At 39.1% G+C, this 27,840-nt stretch overlaps 3 protein-coding genes across 3 annotated transcripts; 2 read left to right on the top strand and 1 right to left on the bottom strand.

Moving 5' to 3' along the window:
- Positions 1-32: 32 nt before the first annotated feature.
- LOC137733413 (probably inactive receptor-like protein kinase At2g46850) lies at positions 33-2,788 on the bottom strand. Its single transcript, XM_068472564.1, has 3 exons — positions 2,008-2,788; positions 1,267-1,350; positions 33-1,171 (listed from the first exon to the last, which is right to left on the bottom strand). Exons 1-3 carry the CDS (start codon positions 2,786-2,788, stop codon positions 99-101), a joined length of 1,938 nt encoding a protein of 645 aa, XP_068328665.1. The 3' UTR covers positions 33-98.
- An 11,662-nt stretch (positions 2,789-14,450) lies between these two features.
- On the top strand, positions 14,451-20,239 carry LOC137734372 (uncharacterized). The gene is made up of 4 exons (XM_068473649.1): positions 14,451-14,700; positions 14,821-16,064; positions 16,109-19,150; positions 19,586-20,239. The coding sequence occupies exons 1-4, from the start codon at positions 14,451-14,453 to the stop codon at positions 20,237-20,239; spliced, it is 5,190 nt and encodes a 1,729-aa protein (XP_068329750.1).
- A 383-nt stretch (positions 20,240-20,622) lies between these two features.
- On the top strand, positions 20,623-25,487 carry LOC137735001 (serine/threonine-protein kinase ATG1a-like). Its single transcript, XM_068474351.1, has 13 exons — positions 20,623-21,158; positions 21,253-21,370; positions 21,707-21,765; positions 21,914-21,981; positions 22,585-22,678; positions 22,769-22,849; positions 22,967-23,078; positions 23,245-23,299; positions 23,456-23,751; positions 23,832-24,172; positions 24,364-24,661; positions 24,743-24,813; positions 24,930-25,487. Exons 1-13 carry the CDS (start codon positions 20,913-20,915, stop codon positions 25,164-25,166), a joined length of 2,076 nt encoding a protein of 691 aa, XP_068330452.1. The 5' UTR covers positions 20,623-20,912; the 3' UTR covers positions 25,167-25,487.
- The last annotated feature ends 2,353 nt before the right edge of the window (positions 25,488-27,840 follow it).

The raw sequence follows: 27,840 nt of genomic DNA, 5'->3' as shown, positions 1-27,840 counted from the left end.
CAGCAAAGAAATACATGTAAAACCTCTATGGAAAGTGAAATGAACTGCAAATTTTGTTGAGCTCCAGTCACATATTTTTTTTACCAATTATAACAAATTCAAGGCACATATTTCGAATCAGGAGACATTGAAATCATCTGAAGCAGGCTTGAGTTCGAAAATGTTTCCTCTAGTCCAGGCCCTCTCTTGCTCCCTCCATCACTGCTGTCCCTTCTAATATGTACTAATTCGCGCGCAACATCATACATTCCCAGCTTCCCATCTCCACCAAACAACAGGCACCTCATGGCAAGGTCTGCAACCACCTCTATCTGCTCACGCCTGTGCGAAGGTTGCTCATGATAGTAGAGAAGTGGATCCACAATCTCTTCCACCTTCCCACTCCTTATCTTTTGCAGGGCTACTGCCGGCAAGTCCAAGCAATTTGAGCCTGCAATCATCTCAAATAGCATGACACCAAAAGCGTAAACATCATTGCGCTGAAAATGCGAACCTTTGTGATTGTGTGACTGAGAACTATCTCCAGGACTGGAATTCAGTAACCCAAATCCGGCAACTTTGCTAGAAAAGTTAGCGTCAATGAAGATGTAGGCAGATTTGAGATCACAGTGGAAAATGGGAGGAGAAATTTCGTATTGCAAAAAGGCAAGAACACTTGCTGTTTCAGCAGCAATGCTCAGCCTCTTGTACCAGTCAAGAGCAACATTTTGTCCTCCGTTTTGATGCAAATGATCCTCGAGGGTACCATTCGCTGGATGTTCATATACCAGCAATGGAGTATAGGCCAAGTCAATGCAGCACCCAATAAATCGCGCGATATTTCGGTGCAAAACAGAAGATAAAACCTCGACTTGTGATAGGACTTGAATTAGGTCTTTTTCATTCTCACAATCTACCTTGTGCACCGCAATATGCGATCCATCACCAAGAACCCCAGCAAAGATTGTGCCATTGTTTCCATCTGCAAGTTTCTGACACACCTCATACCCTTTCGTAGCTTCCTCTAGCTCATGGTATGTGAATAACCGCGTCCTACTAGCTTTTCGGAATGACATGGTGCTGTGAAAATGGACTTTCCGAGCAGGATCAAATGTTCTGGGTTTAGCAGGCCGCTTTAATATATACAAAAGTGAAATCAAGGAGGCTATGATGAAAGCTGGAGCTAGAATTCCTGCAGTTCAACATGTCATGAAATTATTCCATAACAATGAATAGGAAGCTTTAATGGAGAGATTGGTTTATTTTGTTTATTCTTTCATCACTTACCGGCTAAAATTGCAAGTTTTCGGCCACCGTGCTTTATCTTTAAGCAATCATTGCCATATGCTTCCTTTCTGTCCTTGATGCATGCTGCCAAAGGCATGTCACATATATAAGTAATGCCATTGTTATACTAGTGTTGACCTATAATTTTCAGCAACACAAACAATGTGAAAGAATAAAAGGGCTTTTGACATAGAAGCCTCTGATAACATTACACTGTACAAAAAACATTTCATGTCTAATACTTCATAAAAGAAATTAAAAAAAACCGTAGCGACATTTCAACGGAAGTCGGGCACTGAAGGAATTTTGAACCGAAGAATAAGTGAGAACATGACAAGTTTTCAGTCGAAGAATTGTTTTCTTCAATTGAACAATCTGACATAGTTGTCAGAGTGTTTTTCTAATTTACTAAAAAAAAGTAAAATTTTCTTCAAAGGCATGCAATGGATTAAAGAACATCAAACCGCTGTATCTTTATGAAGGGACATGTTAGAATAGCAATAGACCACAAAAAGTAAAAAAATGAATAAACCTGCAGAAAGAAGAAAATGAATTCTTTTTTCCAATAGTTTAGAGTTGCCTTGAAAACGGAATTGATTATCAGACGAACCCTCAAAATACACTAATATTGACTCGACGATCTCTGAAGTACGTACTCGGTAATTCAATCTTAGAGGCAATTAATACTCACAATGTGATTTTTAAAGTGAAAAATGTACAAAATAATTTCAATATACTCACATTTCAAGCATCCTGCACCAGCTGCAAAGCCATCACCAAGAAACCCATCTGGACACATGCATCTCACCCCTCCTTCAACTACTGTTGCATTAGTAATATAAGCACTGCTATCACAAACTCCCTTGGATGAGTTCTTTGGCACTGCCCATTCCAATTTTACCCCTCTCTTCCCCAAGTTAGACCCTCTTTGTACAACCCAACTGGAAAAGCCCCTGCATCCAAACTTGGCAAAAACCGAAAACTTGTCACCAAGATGCCACACGCTATGATCAGAGAGAGGGTAGCAGCAAGCAGGAGAGCTGTTCTCATTTCCATCACAACCAGGCAAGTCATTTGTTTCACAATCTGTCTTGCACAAAGAAGAGTCCTCACAATCATATAAGCCAACCACATTTTCAACCGCGACTCCGAAATTGTCATTTCCCAAGAAATCGAAGGAGTTCAAGTCGTTGTACTGGCGGCACGAAGAGGAGCCCGGAAAGTCCACTAGTAGGCCATCAGAGAAGAATTCTAGCACCCGGTAGCTTTCGGAACCAATGTTGAGGAAAAGGGTTGTTGAGTTTTGGCAAGAGAGGTGGAAAGCATCAGAAACTGAACTGCAAGACTTGTTCAAGTGAAATGGGAAGGGTAGTTGAAGTTGCCCGCATTTTTCATTGCAAAGCTGGTTGGGAGGCAAAGTGGGTTGTTCTAGTTTTTGTTGTTGGCCATGGAGGGAATGAGAAAATGGTAAGGAATTAAGGAGTCCAAGGAGAAGAAGGGAAGGTAGAAATAGAGGTAACATTGCCAGGACTGAAACTGCTGATAACTGCAGAGAATATTTGGAAAGAAATGTATACCAAAGGAAGAAGAAAGAGTGCAGGTTTGATGAGACTGCCTAGCAAGTACTTGGTATTTTTGTTGCCTATGCTTATATGCTAGTGGTAAATAGAATACTGAGAGAGAGTTTTTTTATTTTTTTTTATTTTTTATTTTTTATTTTTGGGAGCAAGTGAAAGAGAGTTTTAGTAGTGTAATATGATTCATACATGGGTTCCATACAAAGTGAAGTTCATGAAATGCCATGTCAAATAGAAGAAATGTCAGTGTGAGGATACTATTTTATCCGTGACACTGCTATATGGTATAACTGTCTAATTGAATAATTGTATGCGTTTATATTTAACAATAATCATCATGCCATTCAACATTGTCATCTTTATAGTTTATACAAAATCAGTTGGTTTAGCAGCATACGGTCTTTATATTAGTTAGTCTAGTTGGAGAGTATCTTAAATTTGACTCACATGAATGCAAAAATGATATTTACATGTTTGTGGTGTGTTCAACATTAAGTTGTGGCTTATTGTGTTTTGTTGTAGGTGGGTTCACGATCTATGGTGATTAACATCTTTGCAACTCTCCTATCATTTCTCTAAACATTATCCTCTTTAGCATTTCAATTAAAGAATACGGCTGAAAACATGACTGTTTTTAACTAATTAATGTCACCTAACACTGTCACTTACCAAGTGCTTCAATTTCCTCTCCCTATATGCTCCAATGATCGTCAATCATCATCATACCACGAGAACTGAGTATACTATGAACTGGTATTCTAGAACCACAGAATAAGATTTTCTCGTATGGAGGTGGGGCCACGATGGTGTAGAGCTAGGTGACTAGCAAGGTGAGGAATGTAATTGGATGTTGAAACTTGAAAGAGGGTTGCTTGGGAGTTTGAAAAAGAGGGGAGGATTTATGGTCTGTGGAATGGCCTACATTTCGTACCGTATATTCATATGGAATGCCGTGCATGCTGTGGGCGTGGCCCAAGTGTGAGCTTTTCGATTCACGTATATATTATTTATTTTGCATGGGCTTCGAGATTTGGTATTTATAATGGAATAACGTACGATTAAGTTATGAAGTTTGAGAACTACGGAATGTTAGATCTACGAAAATATTATAAGTTTATAACACACGAAATTATGTTATCTTTGCTCTTAAAAAGATGGTTAATGCATTCTGGTTTTATCTTTTCAACTAATTTTCTTATCATATAATATTTAATGAGAATCGGAATCATCTGTTTTTTAGGAAACATTTTATGAAATAACTCTACAAAAGAATTTAATCAAATAAAAAATCGTTTAATCATTTGATTAATGTTGTTAAAATTTCATTGTTTTAATTGAAAGAACATAGTTCGTCTATTTATTGAATAATAGTTTTAAATAACTGATTCGAATTTGGTTTATTTTTAGCAAAACTGATATTGGAAGGAGTCATCTAAAAATAAACGTTTTAAGTCATCATACCATATTACAAAATAATTAAGTACAACAAAAACATTACTAACAATCCTCGATATATATAGTCTGCTGCTGGACTATGCAACCAAGTGGTTCTCTATCCCCAACGCCACGCTTGGTGGGGTTTTCATACCCGCGTTTGTTGCAACAAGGCTGTGATATCTGTAATATATTTTACAGTTGAGTTGAGTTCACTCTCCCCCTAATTTCAAATTTTGGTCAAATGAAATTTTAATTTTAATTTAGATTTTCGGGTTTAGCAATCTTGGTAATGTTACTGTGTGAGTTGTGACCTAACTCTATGTGTTGGGATGCCAAATTTGGCCTGGGTTGCGTGGCTCAATCTTACATGTTCCCAGCTCAGATATGTTTAGGGTTTAGCAAATAATCAGAGTTTTGGGGGCTGCTGAAATCAGTACTTGTAATTGGAGTCTTGAGGCTTTCTTGAGACATGTACATGCAGACAAGTTCGATAGCTCCTTAGTCTGTTTCTTTAAGAGAAATTCTTGAGTATAGTTGCTCCATATGACAACATACTTATAAAATAGAGGAATTGTGTAAGTATAACATATTTTGTAATTGTTTATAGCATAAGGACATAAAGAAACTGAGAGAGAAAATATCTTTCTGAAATATTATACTTTCATTACACTCTGAAATAATTACATAAAGTGGTATTTATAGGCATAACAACAATAACAACTCTAACTAACTTGTCCACATAGCACATTACAATTAGGTAATTAAAAACAGAGTTGATGTCATGTAATTAAAAACAGAGTTTATGTCATGATTTGGCATCCTCATCTTTACACCCCCTCAAACTGAGCTTGGAAGAAGTGGGAGTTCCAAGAGATAGCTTGGATTGAAGAAGAAGGAACCGGATCTTGGTCAAAGACTTAGTGTGAATATCGGCAATTTGGTCCTCATAACACACATACTGAACTTGCAGCAGATTAGCAAGAACCAACTCTCTAATGTAATGATAATCTATCTCAACATGCTTTGTTCGAGCATGAAAGACAGGATTGGAGGCAAGAGAGATAGCAGAAACGTTATCACACCAGATTGTAGGTTTGGAAGATAAGGGAAAACCAAAATCATGAAACACCTTACAGATCCATGTAATTTCAGCTGCAGTATGGGCCAGAGATCGATATTCAGCTTCAGTGGAGGATCGAGCCACTGTAGGCTGCTTTTTAGCACTCCAGCTGATTAAGTTTGTGCCAAGATATACACAAAATCCACTGGTGGAACGACGATCGAATAAACAACCAGCCCAATCGGCATCAGAAAAAGCAGAAAGATGAAGAGAACTTTTCTGAAACCATAAACCATGATCAGAGGTGCCTTTGAGGAAGCAGAGAATCCGTTTAGCAGCTTGCAGATGAAGATCAGTGGGATGATGCATGAACTGGCATACTTGATTGACAACAAAAGAGATATCCGGCCTAGTCCAAGTCAAATACTGCAAGGCACCAACCAGGGATCTATATTCAGTAGGATTGGAGAGAGGAATGCCACTGTGATCTAGTTTAGTAGTGCCCAGAGAAGTACAACAGGGCTTGGCACCGTCCATTTTGGTTTTCTGAAGCAAATCTAGAAGATATTTGCTTTGATGAAGAAATAATCCCTGTGATGATCGTTGAACTTCCAAACCCAAGAAAAAATGAAGAGGACCTAAGTCCTTGACAGGAAACAGAGATCCAATTTTCTGAATAACCTGCTGGCACACTGTTGGATCAGGACCACTTATCAAGATGTCATCCACATAAACCAATACAATAACTAGGACAGGAACTTTGATGACAAAGAGAGATGCATCAGAGCAGGATTGAGTGAAACCAAAGGACTTGAGAGCTTGAAAGAGTTTACCAAACCATGCCCGAGTAGCCTGTTTGAGGCCATAGAGAGACTTGTGGAGTTTACACACATGATTAGGCAGATTAGAATCAGCAAAACCAGGAGGTTGGTGCATAAACACCTCTTCTTGTAAGTCACCATGAAGAAATGCATTACTGATGTCAATCTGATTGAGAAACCAATTATACTGAACTGCAACAGTTAACAGAATCCTAATAGTGACTGGTTTAGCGATAGGGCTAAACGTTTCTTGATAGTCCAGACCGTGTTGTTGGTGAAAGCCCTTGGCAACCAATCTGGCCTTGCAACGTTCAACAAAACCATCAGGCTGTTTCTTAATTCGAAACACCCATTTGCAACCAACCACATTTTGAGAAGGGGAAGAAGGAACTAAGGACCAAGTTCCAGTAGTTTGAAGAGCATTAAACTCATTTTGCATAGCTAGACGCCAGTCACTGTGCTTGGAAGCTTGACTATAAGTAGTGGGAATAGAATCAAGAGTGGATGGTAGAGGGTGTTTAGTAGCAGAGTAAGCTTTAGGTCTAAAAATACCATTTTTGGATCGAGTAACCATGGGATGATGGTTAGGAACGGTGACAGAAGAGGAAGGAGCAATAGATTGATCAGGAGATGGAGAAGGGGAGGGTAAGGAAATATGGGAAACAACAGAAGGAGGAGAAGGAAGAGCAGGAGAAGGAGAAGAAGAAGAAAAAGGAAAGTGAAGATCAACGATGGGAGGAGCAGGATCAGGTGATGGTAAGCCCGAAGAAATAGGAGGGTGTGAAAAAGGAAAGACTGTCTCATTAAACAAGACATGCCGTGATATGTATACCCGGTTGGTGAGAGGATCCAAGCATCTGTAGCCCTTGTGTTGTAGACTATAGCCAAGGAAAACACATGCCTTACTTTTACCATCCAACTTAGAAGATACATAGGGCTTCAACCAAGGATAGCAACTGCAGCCAAAGATCTTAAGGCGAGTATAATCTGGGGCAATATGAAACAACAATTCCCACGGAGAACAAAGAAGACCAGATATAGGCAAGCGATTGATCAAATAGAGAGCAGTAGAGATAGCCTCAACCCAATATTTGTGAGGAACATGAGATGCAACTAAGAGATTACGAGCTGTCTCTACAAGATGCCAGTGTTTGCGTTCGACACAACCATTTTGCTCAGGAGTATGTAGGCAACTAAGTTGATGAGAAATGCCATGTAATTGAAGAAATGCTTGCAAAGAAGAATTGACAAATTCACCCCCTAAATCTGAACGAATAGCCTTGATTTTATTGCCAACAGAATTTTCTACATATGTTTTGAAGGCGACAAATGTAGAGTACACCTCAGATTTTGCTTTCAATGGAAAAAACCAGCTATACTTAGTATGATCATTTACTATCAACAGATAATATCGAAAACTACTGACTGAAAGGACAGGAGCAGAGCCCCAAACATCACAGTGAAGTAATGCCAAACTGTGGGATGCAGAGGAACTTACAGCTTTGAAGGGAAGCTTATGGTGTTTAGCGATAGCACAATCTGAGCAGAAAAATACAACTGAAGAAGAACTGTGTACATCAAGTTTATTCCGAGCTAGAACCTTGCGAAAAATTGGAGAAGAAGGATGACCCAACCGCCTGTGCCATATCTTGATTGGAGCTTTAATACTGACGAAAGCTGAGGCAGAGAGTGAAAGAGAACCTTTACCAGATAAAGGACAATGAGAGGACTGCAGAGGATAGAAACCGTCTTCAACTGAACCCCGCAAAAGCGTCTTCCCCGTAGAACGATCCTTAACAACGGATCCATTAGAATCAAGAGTTAATGAACAAGAATTGTTGCGGAGAAATTGAAAAGCAGACAACAAATTATGCTTCATGTGAGGTACATGAAGAACATTGTTCAGTTTTAAAGGAAGTAGCAGAGGTACGGAATGTAAAGGAGCCAACATGAGAAATGGACAAACCTTTACCATCACCGATGTATACTTTGTCTTCACCAGTGTAGGGAGTAGGAGAGTGAATATTGGATATGTCATTGGTGATGTGCGAGGTAGCTCCAGAATCAATCAACCAAGTGGGAGAGGACTTGGCACTGTAACGATCACACATCGCTTGGAGCTTGGAAGGAGGAATTCGACCAGAAATCTCCGGATTCATACGGTCATAGCAATCAATGGCTTCATGACTGGAATTGCCACAGATTTGACAAGGGGCTCGAGGACCAGAAGAAGAGCCTCGAGAGTGAGCAGCAGTATTGGTGCGATTGAAGTTACTGGTGAAATTGTTGCCACGATAATGACCCCGATTACCACGATTATTGGAGAATCGATTGGACTTTCCACGATTCGAATTATACCGAAAGGAGTGCTGCAGTGGTTGATTCTGAAGAACATACGCCTGAGGCGGTGTAGGAAGTAGTGGTGGCTGAGTGTTGATCGATAAAGCATGAAAGGGTTCAGTAAGAGTGGATGAGGCAGTTTTCTTGCGACGAATCATAGAGAGTTCTTTGGTGAGTAACAGGCCGTGCAATTCATCCAAAGATGTGGTGAATAAGCGAAGCATGATGGAATCCGTGAAGGACTCAAACTCATCAGGAAGACCAGCAAGAGTGGCGGCGATGAGATCGTGATCAGAGATTGGGGCTCCAGCAGCAGTGAGAGAATATGAGATCTCTTTGAGCTCTTGCAGGTAATCAGACATGGATTGTGATCCTTTTTGAATGCTTTGAAGACGCGATCGAAGCTGATGAACATGCTTATCAGAAATACCCCCAAATCGTTACTCGAGTTTGAGCCAAAGATCACGAGATGACGAAACACCAACGGTGAACGGAATAACCTCTTCAGATAATGTGGAATTGAACCAGATCAGGAGGTTTTGATCTTTCTCATACCAAACTTCAAACTTCGGATTCAGAGAGCGATCAGGCATAAGTGGTGACAGACAGGGTTCGGTACCATCAACGATACCAAGAAGGCGATAGCGCCGAAGAATTGGAGCAAAAAGAGCACAACATGGGAGGTAATTGGATCGCTTGAGCTTGATTGGCACCATACTACCAATATTTTGGATTGTGAGAGAGGTATAAGGAGAGGAATTAGGGTTTGAAGAGGGATTTGGAATTGGAACCGACTCAGAAGGAGAAGCAGTCATAGACGGAGATGCCATTGAAAATCAAGAAAATAGAACGAGGATCGAAGATCAAAGTACAAAATCAGCAAGAAATTGGATCGAATCGGGTAGAGATCAGAGAAGAAGAGTGGAAGAGAAGAGGATCGAGAGAAGCCGTGAGGCGATCGGCGATGAAACCATAAAGAAACTGAGAGAGAAAATATCTTTATGAAATATTATACTTTCATTACACTCTGAAATAATTACATAAAGTGGTATTTATAGGCATAACAACAATAATAACTCTAACTAACTTGTACACATAGCACATTACAATTAGGTAATTAAAAACAGAGTTTATGTCATGATTTGGCACCCTCATCTTTAGGACAACCCTCTCTGAGAAGAGAAATTCTTGAGTAGAGTTGCCTCATGCGACAACACACTCATAAAATAGGAGAATTGCGTTAAGTCCAACATATTTTGTAATTGTTTATGGCATAAAGACAACCCTATCTGAGGCTCTCTCTTGATCGTTTGCCCATAAACTTTGCAGGAAGAGAAAACAAGATGTGAATACCTAGACAAAACTTGTATACTAAACAATAATGAGATTTTTATCACCAAAATTCATGCTTAATACAGCCAGGCCATGAAGCTTATCAATGCTAATGCAGCTTCTGTGTCTTTCTTGGTCTACTAAAATCCTTTTGGGCCGGGGTGGGTGTTGTGCTGCGTGATGAAGGTTGATCATATTAGGGCTGCTCAACATGTCAAATTTCTGGCCGCTCGAGAAAAAGGATGGCAGTTGGGGCACAGTTGGGTTTCACAATTGTAATATGAGGAGGAGAGCAATCTGCGTGCTATTTCTAGTGAAGGACTGTACTTCCTCTGTGGGATGAATGTTTGACAATCTAATCGTATTTAATTGATATTTAAGCCTATGTTTGGTCTATCAGTGTTCCTCTTTATTTGTAAGTGAGAGGTTTTAGAATCGATTCTCACCAAAGGCAATTTTGAATCACATTATTGCTAGTTCATTGTAAGACTAAGTCCACCCTCATTTCCCTTAGCATAAATAATATCGTTTGTTACAAAGGAAAAAAAAAAAAAAACGAGGCTAAATAAGGAAGAAATAGAACGTGCTAGAGCACGTTCATCTTCTACAATTTGGGTTCGGGTTTGTATAAGGATTTGATTTTAGGATATTAACCGCAATATATGATTTCTTTTGTTTTTTCAAAGGCCTATAAACGAAGGGCAAGTTTGAAGTTTTGTGAATGTTTAATCATAAGGCTTTTTGCCTTAATAGGAGTTTGGAATTACTTTTAAAATAGTTGAAAGTTTTTTTTGTGAAAATATTTTTGAAACTAAGCTTTATTAGAAATGCAAGTGAATCCTGAAAAAACACTTGAAGTGCTTCTTACAAAAACCACATAACTAGTGTTTTTTTTCCAGAAAGCACATAGCTGGTGCTTCTTGCAAAAAAAAAAAAACACAGTAAGTGCTTTGGGAACACAAAAAAAAATTTTCTAAAAACATTTTCAGTCATTTTAAAAATATTTCCGAACGAGCCCATACATAAATAAACAACCACTTAAAACAAATGAAATTAATTTTTATTATACAATGATATTCTTTTATAGGCATTAAACCAAATTTCAAAAAAAAAAAAAAAAAAAAAAAAACAAGGCTTATTTTTAGCTATGCCCTCTGTAACTCGACTTCAATCTTACTTTGCTTCGTGTAATTCAAAAGTCAACACTTTGCTCGCTGAAACTCATATTTCGCTCCACTTTGTCTCTTGGAACTCGAAATGGAGTTTCAGGAAGTAAAGTGATGACTTTTGAGTTATAGGGGCAAAGTGAGATTAAAATAGAGTTACAGGGGACGTAGCTAAAAATAAACCAAAAAACAACTAAAAGTAAAGGTTGATGCTATATACACCAAATTGGTGCACAAAATTTGGCCCCAAATGATGTGGCACACTCTACACCACATAAATTTTAACTACAATTATTAATCAAATTTCAACTTGAGTCAAAATACAAATTTGAATGGTGACAAATCATTTATTACACATTTTTAGTGCACAAATTTGGTGTGGTAAAGGAGCCTAAATGTATATATTGTTTATTATTTCCCCAATAAATGAGTAAATAAATATAATACATCAGAATTTAGGTTCTTGGGTCTGGTTTAGGACGGAAAGGCCTCAACCAACCCAACCCAACCCAAAAACATTGGATTGAGTTCGAGTGGGTTCTAGAGGTTTTGACCTAATTCTACTAGTGAATTTGGGTGGAAGTTGTGTGGATTTACGGTTGTACCAACTCAACTTGCACTCAATCGTATTGCTATGTGAAAAAGTCATGTGATAACGTGTGATTGGTTTAAGACGCAAATTCATTTGGACATGAATCCAACAAAATAGTCACTAATGATTTGCAATTTGTTCTATTTTCTTCTTCTCATAAAATAAGTATTTTGATACAATGTATAATCATCCGGTTGTAATCTATGTACCATTAGAACTATGGAGCTTTAACAAAAAGGGCTTCCTCAAACTTTTTCTTAACCAAACACCACATAATAATTTTATTTAATAAAACGGCTTAAATTTTAATGAAATAAACTTAAACTTTAGTGGAAATGACAAAATTTTACAATAATAAGAGAAAAACAAAAACAAAAGAGAGAAGAGATATGTGTGAGGAAGGGTGGAAGAGAGAGGAAAGTGGGCGGACATGCGATTCACCCATTACCATCACATCTCTCTTCATCCATTACCATCATCTCTCTCCTTTTTCACTCATCAATATCATCTCTTCCTTGTTTTACCTGTCACCATTATCTCTCTCCCCTTTTAACTATAACCATCATCTCTGTCTCATCTTTCCCTTATCACTATCATCTATCTTATCTCCCCCTCATGTCCCTCCTTCCTCCACTCCCTTTTGTTTTTTATTTTTTGTTATATCAACAATTATTAATAAAAAGCACTTACTAAAATTTTATTAATAAGCAATATTGCTCTTAAAAATAATATATTTCCATGAAAACTATTGACAATTCAAGCCGTTAGTCAGCTTTTTTAGTCTTTTTAATTTTTTAAATTTCTTTAGAAATGGTACTACTATTTCTAGAAGCGGTGACACAATTTCTAGAAACGGTGACACAATTTTTAGAAACAGTGACACTATTTCTATTATTTCTAAAAACAGTGATACTATTTCTAGAAACAGTGTGAATATCTTTAGATACAACGTTCACTATTTCTAAAAACGTTCACTATTTATAAAAACAATGACCACTACTTGTAGACTCTTTTAAGTTGTAAAGGGAAACACTTAAAAAAAAGTGAAGGCACCTCTTCGACTTAACCAAACACGTTTACCGCTTTGAATTAAAAAAAAAAATTAAAAAAACGAAAATCATATACAGTTACAAAAAGAAAAAGAAAAAAATCAATATATGACATTCATCCTAATCTTTAAGGATGATGTCAACAAAAGTTATATACAATTACAAAAAGTATAAGGAAAATTATATATAATTACAAAAAAGAACAAAAACAGTGGTCCCAAGTATAAAGAAACAAAAACAGCGGTCCTAAGGTTTTGTTAGGAATATAAAAACAGTGATCTCAATTCACAAAACATGGTTGAAGTTTATGCACGCGTCCTAGTTTGTTTATTTTTTTTTTCCTTTATCGTTTATCCTTACCATTAAATAAAGTTAATAGATTATTTTTTTCTTTTGTTTGTTAAAACTTAAAGTTTTGAACCCCTTTTTCATTAGTTTTTCCTTAGAACTATGCTCGTTAATTTTCAACAATCCTCTTTTCTGGGGTTTTTTCATTTAGTTGTATTAATACATTGCCCTACTGCCAAAACAAAAGAGTGTCCAGATTCATTTCCACTTCAAATCATGCCCAACATTCAATATTCAATACTACTATGTTTGGGACACTACACAAACCAAACTTGAAGTTCATTTTCAAACCTCAGTCATTTGTGGGTGGGCCTTTGAGTTTGTTGTTTGTAATTGTCTAATATTGGGCAAGTGCAGTAAGTCCACATCAAATAAAAGCCTCTTTTTTTTTTTTTTTTTTTTTTGGGTAATGCTTATGATCAAAAGATTTCTAATTTGGGCCAGGGTTCTAATCCCATCTGCATAAGGATTGGACCATTATTAATTTGGGTTTTTAGGCAATGATCTCTTTCATAATATTCTACGTTAATCTAGAACGCAGTAAGTTGCACAATAAAACTATAACAATCAAGATAATCTACTATTTACACATAAAAAACAAGGTAATTAAATTTCTAAATTATATAGTACTGATTAGGTAAATTTAAATGCATGCATAAATTTTTTTGACAAAATATTTAAATATGTGGTTCAGAAGGATAATTTAACAATGTAATACGCTAGATCATCAATGTATGTGTGTATGTATGTATGTGTGTGTGTGTGTGTGTGTAAGTATGTCTGTATATATGTGTGTATTTATGTATCCTAACGATGTCATCACTGTCATGTGGAGGTTTGAGGTTTTAAAATCTTGTGAATTTTAATCTAGCAATAATTGGACTGTTCTCTCTCTCCGTGACGGCGCAACCCTAGGTGGGTTGACCTAAGGTCACGCTCGCGCTCCGGAGCGGCCTCCCCGACGTTCCTTCGAGTTCTCGCTCCTGGAGCGGCCTCCCAGACTTTCCTTCGTTTCTCGTTCCTCAGCATCCGCGGCCTTCTCAGCTATCTCCGATCGGTCGCCGAGCCCGATTCCACCATCAACCTCTTCTCGCTGACGCAACCGCTCCTCGAGCTTCAAGTCTGTTCAGTGATCTGATCCGCCGCGGCTTCCGAGTCTGATCCCACCTGCAATCTCTTCTCTCAGACGCAACCGCTCCTCGAGCTTCAAGCTTTTGCAGTGATCTGCTCCACAGCGGCTTCCGCTAATTCCGCCATCTGAGATCTGATTCGTACTGATACTGCCGATTGAACAGTGAACACAGTTATTGTTGTAGCCTCGTGAGTGCCTTCTGCGGTGGCGAATCTTGGTCCTAATTTTATTTTCTCTGCTCCTGGTCTACCGGGTAGCAGAGAAAAACCTGAATCGATTGGTATGAAACGTTTTCGTACCGACAACCAGCTTGAGCGAGAGGTGGCCACGATGGATCCTGCGACCAACTCTCCTCTGGAACCACTCCCAAAAATGGACTTCAAGGCCAAATTGATGGGTCTTGTAGATGCTAACCCACGGATGGAAGGGTTTCCAGGTGAGGAGACTGACCAATTTAAAATTGGAGATGGGGATTTTGAAACCTATGAGGAAACACTTGGACCTTGCATAAAGTTCACTGATTCTGTCAAGTCTCGACTACTTCGTCCATGGCGAAATGCCATTATTATCAAGATCATGGGTAAGTCTCATACTCACAATTTCGTCCTTGGCCGTTTACAACAACGGTGGAGCACGATCCAAGGGCGTTTCTCGCTAATCGATTTGGAAAATAATTTCTTTATTGTGAAATTTGTTCTAGAAAGTGATATGAAGAATATTTTGTGCGGAGGACCTTGGATTATTGCAGGACAATATTTGGTTATGCAAAAATGGAGAGCTGGGTTTGACCCTCATAGTGAGTCGATCAACCGTATGGCTGTCTGGGTGAGAATTGTTGGGCTACACGTTGAGTGGTTCAATCCGGAAGCCATGAAAAGAATTGGGGACCTCATTGGCACAACTCTTCGTGTAGATGCGCACACTGCCTCACAAGTTAGAGGTAAATATGCTAGAGTTTGTGTTGAATTGGACTTAACAAAGTCCCTAATTGCTAATGTCAAAGTTGAAAACTGTTGGTATGTTGTGGAGTATGAGGGTCTTCACCTTGTTTGTTTCAACTGTGGTTGCTATGGTCATCGTCGTGAACAGTGTCCTTCTTTGATTAGGAAACAAGCTACAACTCCTGTTCCAGATGCAGAGACCATCCAACCTATGGATGAGGGGTCAGTTCAAGACCAAGTTAGGAGCTCAAATGGTGGTAAATCAGAGAAGAGTTGCCTTACTGAGGCTGGGAAGGATATGAAGATTCATGATTCTGCCTTGATTGGGCCCTGGAGTATTGTGACATATAATCGTCGGACCAAGCCAACCAATAATTATGAGTTGGGCCAAAATGCCAGGAAGTTGAGTAATTCTGGCTCAAGATTCTGTCCCCTACATTTAGAGGATGTTGATCCGAATACTATTGATAAAGCTAAGTCTGTACATGGCAAGGAACATATATTGGAGAATACCATGGGATTTGAAAAGAAGAAACAAACAAGAGGCAGACCTAGGAAGGCTCTAGGGGACAGCTCTAACAAGGAGAAAGGAGGCTCTAGTGGTTTTAGTATGGGGGCGGCTAGTGCCAAATTAAATCTTGGAAACACCTCGTCCCCGAAGCCAAAATCCTCTCTGAGGAAAACCAATGCCAAGTCTAAGATTGCCACAAATTCTTCCAACGGCGTACAAGTTGATGGCATGGACATTCAAGAAAGTGAGTTGGGGGGCTTTAACTTTAATGTTGCTGATCCTCAAGCTGCCATTGACGCAGCAGACAAAAGTACTCAAATTTATGGGCATGAACCGCCGGATATTGATAAAAATGTTACGGATATGTCGGTTGGGAACTTGCTGGAGAATGGAAGACATGTTAATGATGGCTTTGTGTCTGTAGAGAGAGATAGGCTTCAAGAAGCCATGATTGATGTTCAAGCTGGTGTGGTGGGTGCCACCTCTACTCTGGTAGAGGCGCCAATATCCTCATCTTGATTGGGTCCATAACTCAGGTATTCCCTATCCTTATTGATTTTATGATGATTATGGTCTGGAATGTAAGAGGTGCTGGAGGGAAACCTTTCTCTGTTACTGCTAAAGATCTCGTCAGATTGAACAAAGTGAATATTTTTGCTATCTTGGAACCCAGGATCAGTGGGGAGAGGGCAATTGAAGTCATAAAAGGTTTGGGTTTTTCAAATTATTATGTTGTTGATGCCAATGGTTTCTCTGGTGGTGTTTGGCTTTTATGGAATAATGAGGTTGTGAAACTGACTGTTGTGGCTTGCTCCTCCCAAACAATCACAGCTGTTGTAATGGATGGACAGATTCAGTGGATGCTAACGGTGGTGTATGCCTCTCCTTGCCCCCGGGTGAGGAGTCACTTATGGCCTTATCTTGATGGTGTTTCTGCAGCTTCTAACTTGCCTTGGCTTATTGCAGGGGATTTCAATGAATTGATTCATAGTTCAGAGAAAAAGGGGGGTAGGCCTGTTAATAAAAATAGTGGTCTTGGTAATTGGAGCTCTAGGAATAGCTTGGTGGACCTTGGGTTCATTGGTGCTAAATTTACTTGGAGCAAGAAAAATGAGCATGGTGAAATCGTCTGGGAAAGACTTGATAGAGGCCTTTGCAACATAGCTTGGAGACACCTCTTCTCTGAGGCATATGTTAGACATCTTGCCAAAGTGAAATCTGATCATTGCCCCTTGCTTATTGGCCTTCATTCCAAGCATATTCCTAACCCTGATTTGAAAGCTTTCAGATTCCAAGCTATGTGGATGTTTCACCCGGATTTTGAATCCTTTGTTAATGATATTTGGAGTAGTGTTCAAGGTGATGCTAGTTGCAAAACTACCATTCTTTCTTCTGAGCTTCAAAGTTGGAACCACAATGTCTTTGGATGTATTTTTCAAAAGAAAAGAAGGCTCTTAGCTCGTATATGCGGAATCCAAAAGGCTCTTTGCATTTGCCATGTGCCGTATCTGTTTGATTTAGAAAAACAGCTCACCAATGAGTATAGTACTATCCTTGAGCAAGAAGAACTCTTTTGGCTTCAAAAATCAAGAAATACTTGGCTTAGGGAGGGAGATAAAAATACCAAGTTCTTCCATCTCTCTGCGGTGGTGCGAAGAAGGAAAAATAAACTTGAAGGCCTCAATAATTCTGAAGGAGTGTGGACAGCTGATAAAGAGAATTTAAAGTCGATTGTTGTCAACTATTTCAAAGATCTCTTCTCCTTTCGCATAACGACGTCAACTATGGAGAATCTGCCTCACATGTTCCCGTGTCTTATTGGTGAAGATTTACTTGTTCTAAATGGGGATGTCACCGATGATGAGATTAAAGCTTGTATGTTTGCTATTGGTGGGCTCAAAGCACCTGGACCTGATGGTATCCCTGCTAGATTCTATCAAAAATTTTGGCATCTCTGTGGCAAGGATGTTTGTGATATGGTTAAGGTTTGTTTCAATACAGCTCAACTCCCTGACAACATTAATAACACCTTCATCTCGTTGATTCCTAAGGTCGATAACCCTACAAGCATGACACAGTTGAGGCCTATCAGTCTGTGTTCTACGCTCTACAAGGTCATCTCTAAAATTTTGGTGGGTAAATTGAGGCCGTTTCTCCATAAACTTGTTAGCCCAACTCAAGTGAGCTTCGTCCCGGGTAGGCAAATTATTGATAATGTCATTGTTGCTCAAGAAATCCTCCATAAGTACAGAAACACTAAAGGTAAAAAAGGGTTCATTGCTTGGAAGATTGATCTTTCCAAAGCTTATGATCGTCTTCAGTGGAGTTTTATTAGAGAAGTTCTATGGGAGATTGGGCTAAGAGGGAAAATTTTGGAACTCACCATGCAATGCGTTACCACAGTCAATTACCAAGCCATTGTTAATGGTGAGCTCACTGATTCTTTCTCCCCTCAATGTGGAATCAGACAGGGAGACCCTCTTTCTCCCTATTTATTTGTGCTTTGCATGGAAAAACTATCTCATATCATTAATGGTTGCATCACTACTAAGAAATGGAAGCCAGTTAAGCTATCTAGCAATGGGCCTCCTGTCTCTCATCTCTTTTTTGCAGATGATCTTATTTTGTTTGCGGAAGCCTCCTCAACTCAAGCCAGATTACTGAAGGATTGTCTTGATATTTTTTGTGCCGTGTCAGGTCAACAGGTGAATTTTGATAAATCTTGTATTTACTGCTCTCCTAATATCTCTCGAAGTAAGGCTATTGAAATTGCCAACATCTGTGGTTCTCCTCTCACTTCTGATCTAGGACACTACTTGGGTGTTCCGTTACTGCATTCTAGAGTCAATAAAGAGACGTATGGAAACATTGTGGAAAAAGTTCAACGACGACTTTCTGCGTGGAAGAGCAATACTCTCTCTATGGCAGGTAGGCTTGTCTACCTACAATCAGTTGCCTCAGCTATTCCAATCTACTCAATGCAATCTACTCGCCTCCCAGTTTCCATATGTGATAAAATTGATAAGTTGAACAGGAATTTCTTATGGGGTCACACTGAGGATAATTCCAAGGTTCACCTTGTTAAGTGGGAGGCAGTATCCACGCCTAAATTTATGGGTGGTTTAGGCTTGAAAGATACTCATTTTATGAACCAAGCCCTCCTTGCTAAAACTGGTTGGAAACTTATGCAAAGAGACCCGGGCCTCTGGGCTCAAGTTTTGAAGGGAAAATATCTCAAACACTACGACATGGTGGGTGCTTGCTCTGCTAAGTTCACTAATTGTTCTCACACTTGGCGTGGAATCCTCTTTGGTGCCCAAATCCTCCCTAATGGTATGAGATGGAGAGTCGGAACTGGAAACCAAATTCATTTTTGGACAGACAACTGGCTTGAGAGTGGCGTTCTTGAAAATTTTGCTACCATCCCTCTTTCAGCTGACATGCTTGAATGGACTGTTGAAGACTTTCTTACTGATGATGGTTGGAATGTAGACTTGTTATATTCCTGCCTTCCTCCTGATATTGTGGAACATATTTTCAGTTTACATGTTGGAACTGCGAATCATAGGGATGATAAGGTAATTTGGAGCCTCACTAAATCTGGAACCTTCTCCGTGAAAACTGCTTATCTCTCTCTCTTTGGCGATGATGATATCATTCCTTGGAATTGGAATTTCATTTGGAAACTCAAGCTCCCACCCAAATTAGTGACTTTTCTTTGGACTATCGGCCATGGGAAAATTCTCACCAATGTGCAGAGAGCTAGAAGAGGATTTACTAATAACCCGTGTTGCCCAATCTGCCCTAATATTGAGGAATCAATGGATCATATTTTCAGGTCTTGTAGGCATTCCCCTTCCTTTTGGAACGGTGTTGGAATCCCTTCTGAAGTTGCCCATTCCTTTGCTCTTGATTTCCAGAGTTGGATGGCCATAAACCTTAGGTCACACTGTTCTACCATTCATGGGTTACCCTGGAATCTAATCTTTGCTTCAACTCTCTGGTATTGCTAGAAAGGGAGGAACAATCTTGTCTTCAATGAAGGTCAACAACCGCCTGTCTCACCCCAGACGTTCATTTTTCAATTTGCAAGGGATTGGTATAATGCCAACAAGTGCTCTTCTAGTAAGCCTCCTAGACAAATCATCTCTATCCATTGGATCCACCCGCCAATTGGTAGATATAAAATCAATACAGATGGGAGTTGTAAGGACCCATTTAGGCACATAAGTGCTGGAGGTTTGATTCGCAATTCTGAAGGGGATTGGATTAAGGGATTTGCTGCTAATTTGGGCAGAGGAACCATCATGGAAGCTGAGCTTTGGGGTGTTTTCATGGGCCTTTCTATAGCTTGGGATGAGGGATGCAGGGATGTAATCCTTGAATGTGATTCCTGGGATGCTGTTATTTTGATCCAAAAACCTATTTTGGATTCGCACCCGCTCTACAACCTCATTATTGACTGCAAAGAAGCCATCGGAAAAAATTGGAGATGTGAAGTCACTCATATCTATAGAGAAATGAATGCCTCAGCTGATCACATGGCTGACTTGGGTCATGGGCTATCTCTTGGCCTTCATGTTTTTGTTTCTCCTCCTACCACTGCTAGCAATTGTCTAGTTTCTGACTCTATTGGCAGGGCCCTCCCTAGGGCTGTTATTGTCTGATTTTTTTCTGTTTTGTTTGCCGGGCTTTGCCCTCCCTTGTACCAAAAAAAAATAATTGCTAAAATTGGATGTATGTATGCTAATGACGTCATTACTATCACGTGAAAGTTTAAGTTCTAAAATCATGTAAATTTTAATCTAGGCATAATTGCTCAAATAGGATGAACAAAATCAAATTAAAAACATAAAAATCAGAACATGTACTACACCATACATAGTACATACGAATCAAGGAAGAAACAATTGTTTTTTGTTTTTGTTTTTTATTTTTTTATATTTTTTATGCTTGTGTTCTCTGCTTCCACTCAACCTCTTTCTCTCTCTCTCTCAGCAAAAAGTGTTTGCTTTAGGACTCTCTCTCTCTCTCTCTTTCTGATTTAGCATTGACAATCGGCGTCGATTTTCCACACACACAAGAAAAATGTAATTAAAGTCTCACACTTTGTTTAGTTTTGTTTCCAAATTCCGATATGACCATTGTCCTCTTTTTTATTATCCTCACAAAAACAATACCACCACTCCCACTTCCGCAATAACCACCGTCAACCTCCTCCCCCCAAGCCCACACTCAAGTTCACAGCTTTAGTCAACACCCAAATTAAAAAAATTGACCCATGATCTTCTCCCGCAGCGACGATTAGAGTTTCGACCCACCACCACGGCGGCGGCGGACATGGATCACCGCGACCCCAACCAGTCCCGCCTCATCGGAGACTACATACTTGGCCCCAGAGTCGGGTCTGGTTCCTTCGCGGTTGTTTGGCGCTCACGCCACCGACAACTCGGTATTGAAGTTGCCGTCAAAGAAATTGACAAGACGCAGCTCAGCCCAAAAGTCAGCGACAACCTACTCAAAGAAATTTCCATTCTCAGCACCATCAACCACCCCAACATCACTCGCCTTTTCGAGGCCATCCAGGTATTGTTTTTGCTTATTCCGAGGTTGTTTTGTTTCCTTATCTTTCTGAGTTATTTATGTATGTGCAATGTTGGTGGTTTGGGGGTTTTGGCAGACCAAGGACAGAATCTACCTTGTGCTGGAGTACTGTGACGGCGGCGACCTGGCGGCGTATATTCACCGACAGGGGAAGGTCTCAGAAACTGTTGCCAGGCACTTTATGAGGCAATTGGGTATTTTTTTTATTTTTTTTTATAATTTTTTTTGTAATCACTTCTGCTTTTAATTCAAGTTTTTAATGAAAGTTCATATTTTGGGGGGATTTGGATAATTGGGTTTGCCCCCAACACTTTTCGGATTGAATTCTGGCTCGTTAGATGGATAGAAGTTCAATCTCTTTTAAATGGTAGGCCAGTTTGGTTTGTGTTATGTGTTAGAAATAGAAATAATTTTTGGATGATTAGGCTAATTAGGCTGGTGGGAATGTTCTTAATTTGATAGTTTAGCTGTTTTCTTCCTTTTTTGCTACTGGGAATTTTGACATGTTTGATTTTGATTCTCCTGAACAGCTGCAGGATTGCAAGTGCTTCAAGAAAAGCACCTCATTCATCGGGATTTAAAGCCGCAGGTATTGCGCTATTTTGTTTTGTCGCGAGTCATGATTCGTGAGACGTGTGATATGTTTATGACATTCGATACATTGTCGATTACTGTTGAAAAATTTGGTTTTTGTTTTTCTTGTCTCTTAACTTGTTGATTTCCGGCCAAAATTGTAGAACTTACTCTTGTCAACAACGGTTGAAGATACCCCACTATTGAAGATAGGGGATTTTGGTTTTGCAAGGTAAACTACTAAGATCTTTTTCGACACTTCCCCTTCCACATTGTTTGTGAATTCGAAGCTGCAACCCAAGTGAATAAGTTTACATATTTAGCTTTGTGGTGCTTTTATGATATCATGCTTTAACACATTCAACCAATACCAATTCAGCACTATCCCAATTATTTAGCTTTCTGATAAGCAGGATAAAAGATTTCTTTTGTCGTTTACTTTAATTATTGTGATCGGATTATCCAAAAGCTTTTACTATTGTATGACCTTCAACTTGGCCGTGTGCTAAGGAGGATTTTTTTTGTTGAACGTCAGAGTCTGTGTTCCCTCTGTTAACCAAATCTTCCATTCATAACCTGTGGTTTATGAAATTAACATCTACTGCTGAGAGATGCTATATATTGTAGTTTGTGGAAATTTGAGATGGCATGAACTGTTTCGATGGTATGTAGAGGTTTATTAAATTTTTCAACACCTCCTCTCTAAAGAAACACTCAATATTTTAAAATGATCCGAAGCAACCTCAGCTGGCAATATATGGAAGTAAAATATTGTTGACAAGTATTTCTATATGTATTTTGCACTTGATCATTGTCCTGACATTCCTGTTTGCAGATCCCTCACGCCCCAAGGCTTGGCTGACACACTATGTGGTTCACCGCTGTACATGGCTCCAGAGATTATTCGGAACCAAAAGTATGATGCAAAGGTGATAGGATGTGAATCTGACATCACTGACAAAGTTTTTGGTACCTCTACCCTTTTTATTCATCTTTAATTTGTTATATGGTCTTTGCAGGCTGATTTGTGGAGTGTTGGAGCAATTTTGTTTCAGCTGGTGACCGGGAAGCCACCATTTGATGGGAATAGTCAATTGCAGGTCTGATGAAATCTTAATACATATATTCTTTTTTGGTCATAAGATTTTAGGATTTGAATCACATACTCTACCCAGAAAGTCTTATCTTGTGTATTTAATGGTTAATACAATATGCAGCTTTTCGAAAATATCCTGACATCGACTGAACTGAGGTTTCCACAAGGTGCTTTGGAAGAATTGCATCCACATTGCATAGATCTCTGCAGAAGCCTGTTACGTCAAAATCCAGGTCATGATTGATATATTATTAAGTATCTGGTGTTATGCTTGCCTGTGTAATTTGATTAAATTACATTTCAGAGCTGAATAATGTGTGATTTACTACTAGTGACATGTGAATATCAAGAGTTTCCTCAACCAAGCTACCATGTAAAAAATAATACTTCGATTTGCAGTTGAGCGACTATCATTTATGGAGTTCTTCAATCACAAGTTCCTCAGAGATTCTAGGTAAAGCATTTAGTTTCATAGCTTTCAAACCGCATGGATTTTAGCTATAGTACATTTGACATTTTGTACAAATTAGATACCAGTAAGTAAGAATACTACCTATACCTACCTATACGTATGCAGTCATTACAATTGTTTCTTATTTATAATATATAGGTATCAAGTGGATGTTGATTATCCTTCAGTACTTCCATCACTTAAATCAACGGTCGAACAGCCTAGTTCTTCTGTCTCTGACAAGATACTGCAAATGCGTTCCAGGCAAACCACCAACTCATCTAGTAGAGATCTGAGTTCAGATTTTCCATCTGCACATGACCAAAAATTGTTACAAAGAAATTATGGCAGTACATCCCGCACTAGGAGTGTTCAAAGGCAGGTGCAAGATATTGCGTCTCATAGGATGAGGAAATCTATTACCCGAGATCCAAACTTGCCGGATCAGCTTCGAGGTCTGTTTTTGTGTTTGGGATTCCCTAATTATGCTTGTGCTTTGTTGAATTATTTATTTTGGTTTGCCTTGCCTTTCCAGTTTCTGATTCAATGGAGTCCATCGAGAAAGACTATGTTATGGTCAATTCTTTCTCGTATTACCTTGAATCTTCCCTGCAACATCATTCCACAACGAGAGCTTCTATCAGTGCGTCAAAGCAGCACCATCATGATAAAACAGTTCTAATGAAAACAGAAGAGCAGGCAGCTAGTTCTGTTAGTGCGGAAAGTTCACAAACCAGCGGATCAGCTACATTACCAGCATCTTGTGAATCAACACTGTTACTGGAAGTGCAAGGACTATCTATACTGCAGCCATCTACTAGGGTCCATCTGTTACATCAGTATGCTCAGGTTCTTGCAGATCTGTCACAGGAGAAGGTGCGTCAGTTACAGTTCTACATCGTGGAATGTGCTCATCTAATTTTTATTGCACTAGACTCAGTTCAGTATCATAATATGTTTTATTTACAAGAGTGTATCAAGGAACTTAACTATATTAGCATGGTTAGACAACTCCTCTCGACTTTTTTGGGGGTCTGTATTAAGGTAATTGTTACTTTTGGTTGCAGTACAACGCAGGACTAGTTCTAGACTCATTTTCGGTTCAACTTGTCGTTTTGGCCATATGGAAGAAATCTCTTCAAATTTGCAGCACTTGGCTGGCATCATCTAAAGAGGATGAATCACCTGAAGGCAGCTCAGCAAATGAATCCTCACTTGTGCAGGGAGGTGCTGCCTCATCAACAAATGCCTCAGAAAATGTAGATTTTAGCCGGCCTTCATCTGTTTCGGTGTGGGCAGAGCAAAGGTTTATTGTTGCATTTGATCGAGCAGAGAAGCTATCCTATCGTATCCAAGATATGGATGGTTAGTCTGTCAATAAACTGTCTGATCGCACTTTTTAAGTTTTCTGCTTATATTCTGCTGATTATGTGGTATACATTGCAGATGCTGCTGAATTGCCAGATGCCATGGAAATTATCTACCAAAAAGCACTAGAAGTTGGGACAAGGGGTGCTGTAAGTAAACTTACTTGCACAAGTGCCGCCATCTTACTTTTTCGAATTACATTTCTAATCCTGCTTTCAGATTGCACAATCTTTGACCAATTAGATTCTGACTTATGTTTTTCCAGGTAGACGAGTACATGGAGAACAAGGCTAGTGCCGAAGCATTGTACTCCAAGGCTATGCTTCTCCTTTCTTTTATTACAGGAGAAGCAACGTCTCTGCCACTAAACCCTCCGTTTTCCCTAACTCCTGCCAACAAGAAGCGAATTCAACAATACATTCTGCATTTGGAGTCCCGTCGGATCAATTTTCTCAAATCACAGCCTGCTCCTGTGCGAACCCCTGGCTCCTCGGCTAAGTAAATATGACTGCCTCTGTACAGCCATTACTGACAAACTGGCTTTTTCTGTGAATATTACTGGTATGCGGGTAAATCGTGGTCAGATCGGCAGGAAGTTTTGAACTCTGGGGATGATAGCAAGAAATGGCTCTATCACATGACTGGATAGGGGACGGTATATAATAGCCTCAGCAGGGAAGGCAAATGTGGAAGGAACCAGATGGCCTTGATTGCATGAGTTTATATGGAAACAAAACAACTGTAAATATGAATGGTGGTAACTTCTCCCTTGTGAAGGGTGGCTATCACAGTAAATGCCAAATTTCACGCTGTTTAGTTTTTACCACTATTTCTTCCTTTTCTTTCCTCTTTACTAAAAATATAAGGATTAACTACGTTCTACACCTTTTTAAGTTTGGAGAGACTTTGAAAATAGGGTACGAAGTTTTTAACTTTTTCATATTACATCATAAGGTATTGAAATTGCATTGATATTATATCAATGCATGCTTTTGGTCTAATGTATTATTTGATCTTTATTAAATTGATGACAAGGTGAGGGTTGAATTCTTAATTGGGCTGACATGTAAGTTACATTTGTACATTAACAAAAGAAACTCGTCAATCTAAAGAAAGATTGGACGTTCAAACAGGTAAAATGTATAAATTAATACAATTTTAAAACCTTGTGCAATGTAAGAAAATTGAAATTGCATAACTCATGTGAAAACCACGTCAACATGTATTAATCTTAAAAATAACAATAGTATAAAATATATTGTACTTTTACTTACAAGGGGATTGAACTTAACATGTAAACCCATAACCCATTTTACATAAACAGGCTCTATAAAATAAGCTGAAGAAACACACAAGGGGCAAAGCGATCTAAAGTTAGGGTTAGGGGATTAGCATAGAGACTTGAAAGGGTTATAGTTACTATTGGCTCCATAGTCCATCGAACAAAAGGAAAATGTTTATGCTATGAAAACATGTATATGTGCAAAAGCTTCTCATCACATCACATTGTCTCCTGTAAAACTTGCAAGAACACAAGGGTTTCTGGGCAATTCTGCAGGCTGTATTTAATAGCCACGATGAGTAAAAATCGTCAAAACAAGCATCTATAGACTCTTCGGGCCTTTCTCTTCCCAGCGGCTGCTGGCATTGGTCACTACGTTCTCGTTGGCCTCTACAAAGCACCTCGTGTAAGGCTTGAATCCCGTTTGACGAGCCTTGAGTTTCCCTTGGCCAAGTCCTAGTCTCAGCAGCCCCTATGTGTTGCTGTCTCGTGCTGGTGATACATTTTTCTCCATTTCTGGAGGACATCCATGTCTTTCTATTCAGGTCAAACTGTGATGTTGATGCATCTCTCATCTTTCTCATCAGCATTTTTATTTGCTTATTCTGTAGCATGCTGATGCCCATTAACCTTGAGGCGTATGAAGGTGGTGAAAAACTCAGCAACAATACCTCTCGCGAATAGCGGTTGAAAGGCCATCCACCCTCAACAAAGGTAGTTAACATGATAAGAGACTAATTGATTCAAAAGACAGATTGATCAAAATCAATCGATGCGCATATATGTTCAACTACCTCTTCAGAAACCTCTTTCCACGGATCATTGATGTTGCCGATACTTCTACTACGACGATAACTAGAATAAGAAGCTAGGAGATTTAGATCAGGTTCTTTTGGTTCTTCTGATCCTTCTGTCCCTTTCTTTCTCATGCCTCTCTAATGCATCTGTCTCTATTTCGCTGCTTGAAGGTATGTTAGTACCACACGAAGAACAATCAACGTGACATTTATTTATTATTTAATAAGAAAGACATGTTTTATTGAAGGGTAATGCTAGGGAAACTAAATTTGTAGACAAAATCTTTCAAACTAAATGACATGGAACACTATTATTCAATATTATAGGAAGAATGGCTTGTGCTTTCATTGTGCAGATAAATATACTCTTGGTCATTCTTGTGAGAAAAAACAACTTATATTGATTGATGTGTATGATTCTATGAATGAAGTTGCTAATCATGGCAAAGACAATTTTGAACTTGAAGTTACAGTTTGTGCAGTTTATGGGACTCCTAAACCTCTATCAATTCGAACCATGAAAATTTATGGTTTAACCAAGAATGGTTTAGTAGTGTTCATTATTGATTCTAGTAGTTCCCACAATTTTGTGGATGTTGCTTTGGTTAAGAGGTTGAAGGGTCAGTTGGACACTACACACTCCTTTAATGTAAAGATTGCTGATGGGGAAAGTTAGAAAGCAAAGGGTGTTTCTCTCAAGTTCCTATCAAGATTCATAACTACCAATGCATTACTAATTTCTATGATATTCCCTTGGGAGGATGTGATCGTATTGGGTGTACAATGGTTGAGAACTCTTGGTCACATTGCATTTCCAATCCTCAGTCTAAAGAGTCTCAGGCAGTCACTCATCTTTAGATGGATAAACTTCAACAAAAATGAGGACTGCAGGGGCAATTTTATTCATGATCTAGGAGGATAGCTATTTAGTTTCACAAGATTCTTCCTTATCTTTATCCCAATAAATTGAATCGAAAGAACTGTTGAAATTTTTTTGGCGATCTTTCAGACCCTTACTACATTGCCTCTATGAAGATCACATGACCACAAAACTTCCTTATTACTAGGACGCAAGCCGCCTAGTGCCAGGCCTTATA

The sequence above is a fragment of the Pyrus communis genome, chromosome 5 (genome assembly GCF_963583255.1).
Source record: "Pyrus communis chromosome 5, drPyrComm1.1, whole genome shotgun sequence".
NCBI lineage: Eukaryota > Viridiplantae > Streptophyta > Magnoliopsida > Rosales > Rosaceae > Pyrus > Pyrus communis.
Note: the sequence above shows the minus strand (reverse complement) of the source record. Positions and strands in the feature narration are given on the sequence as shown.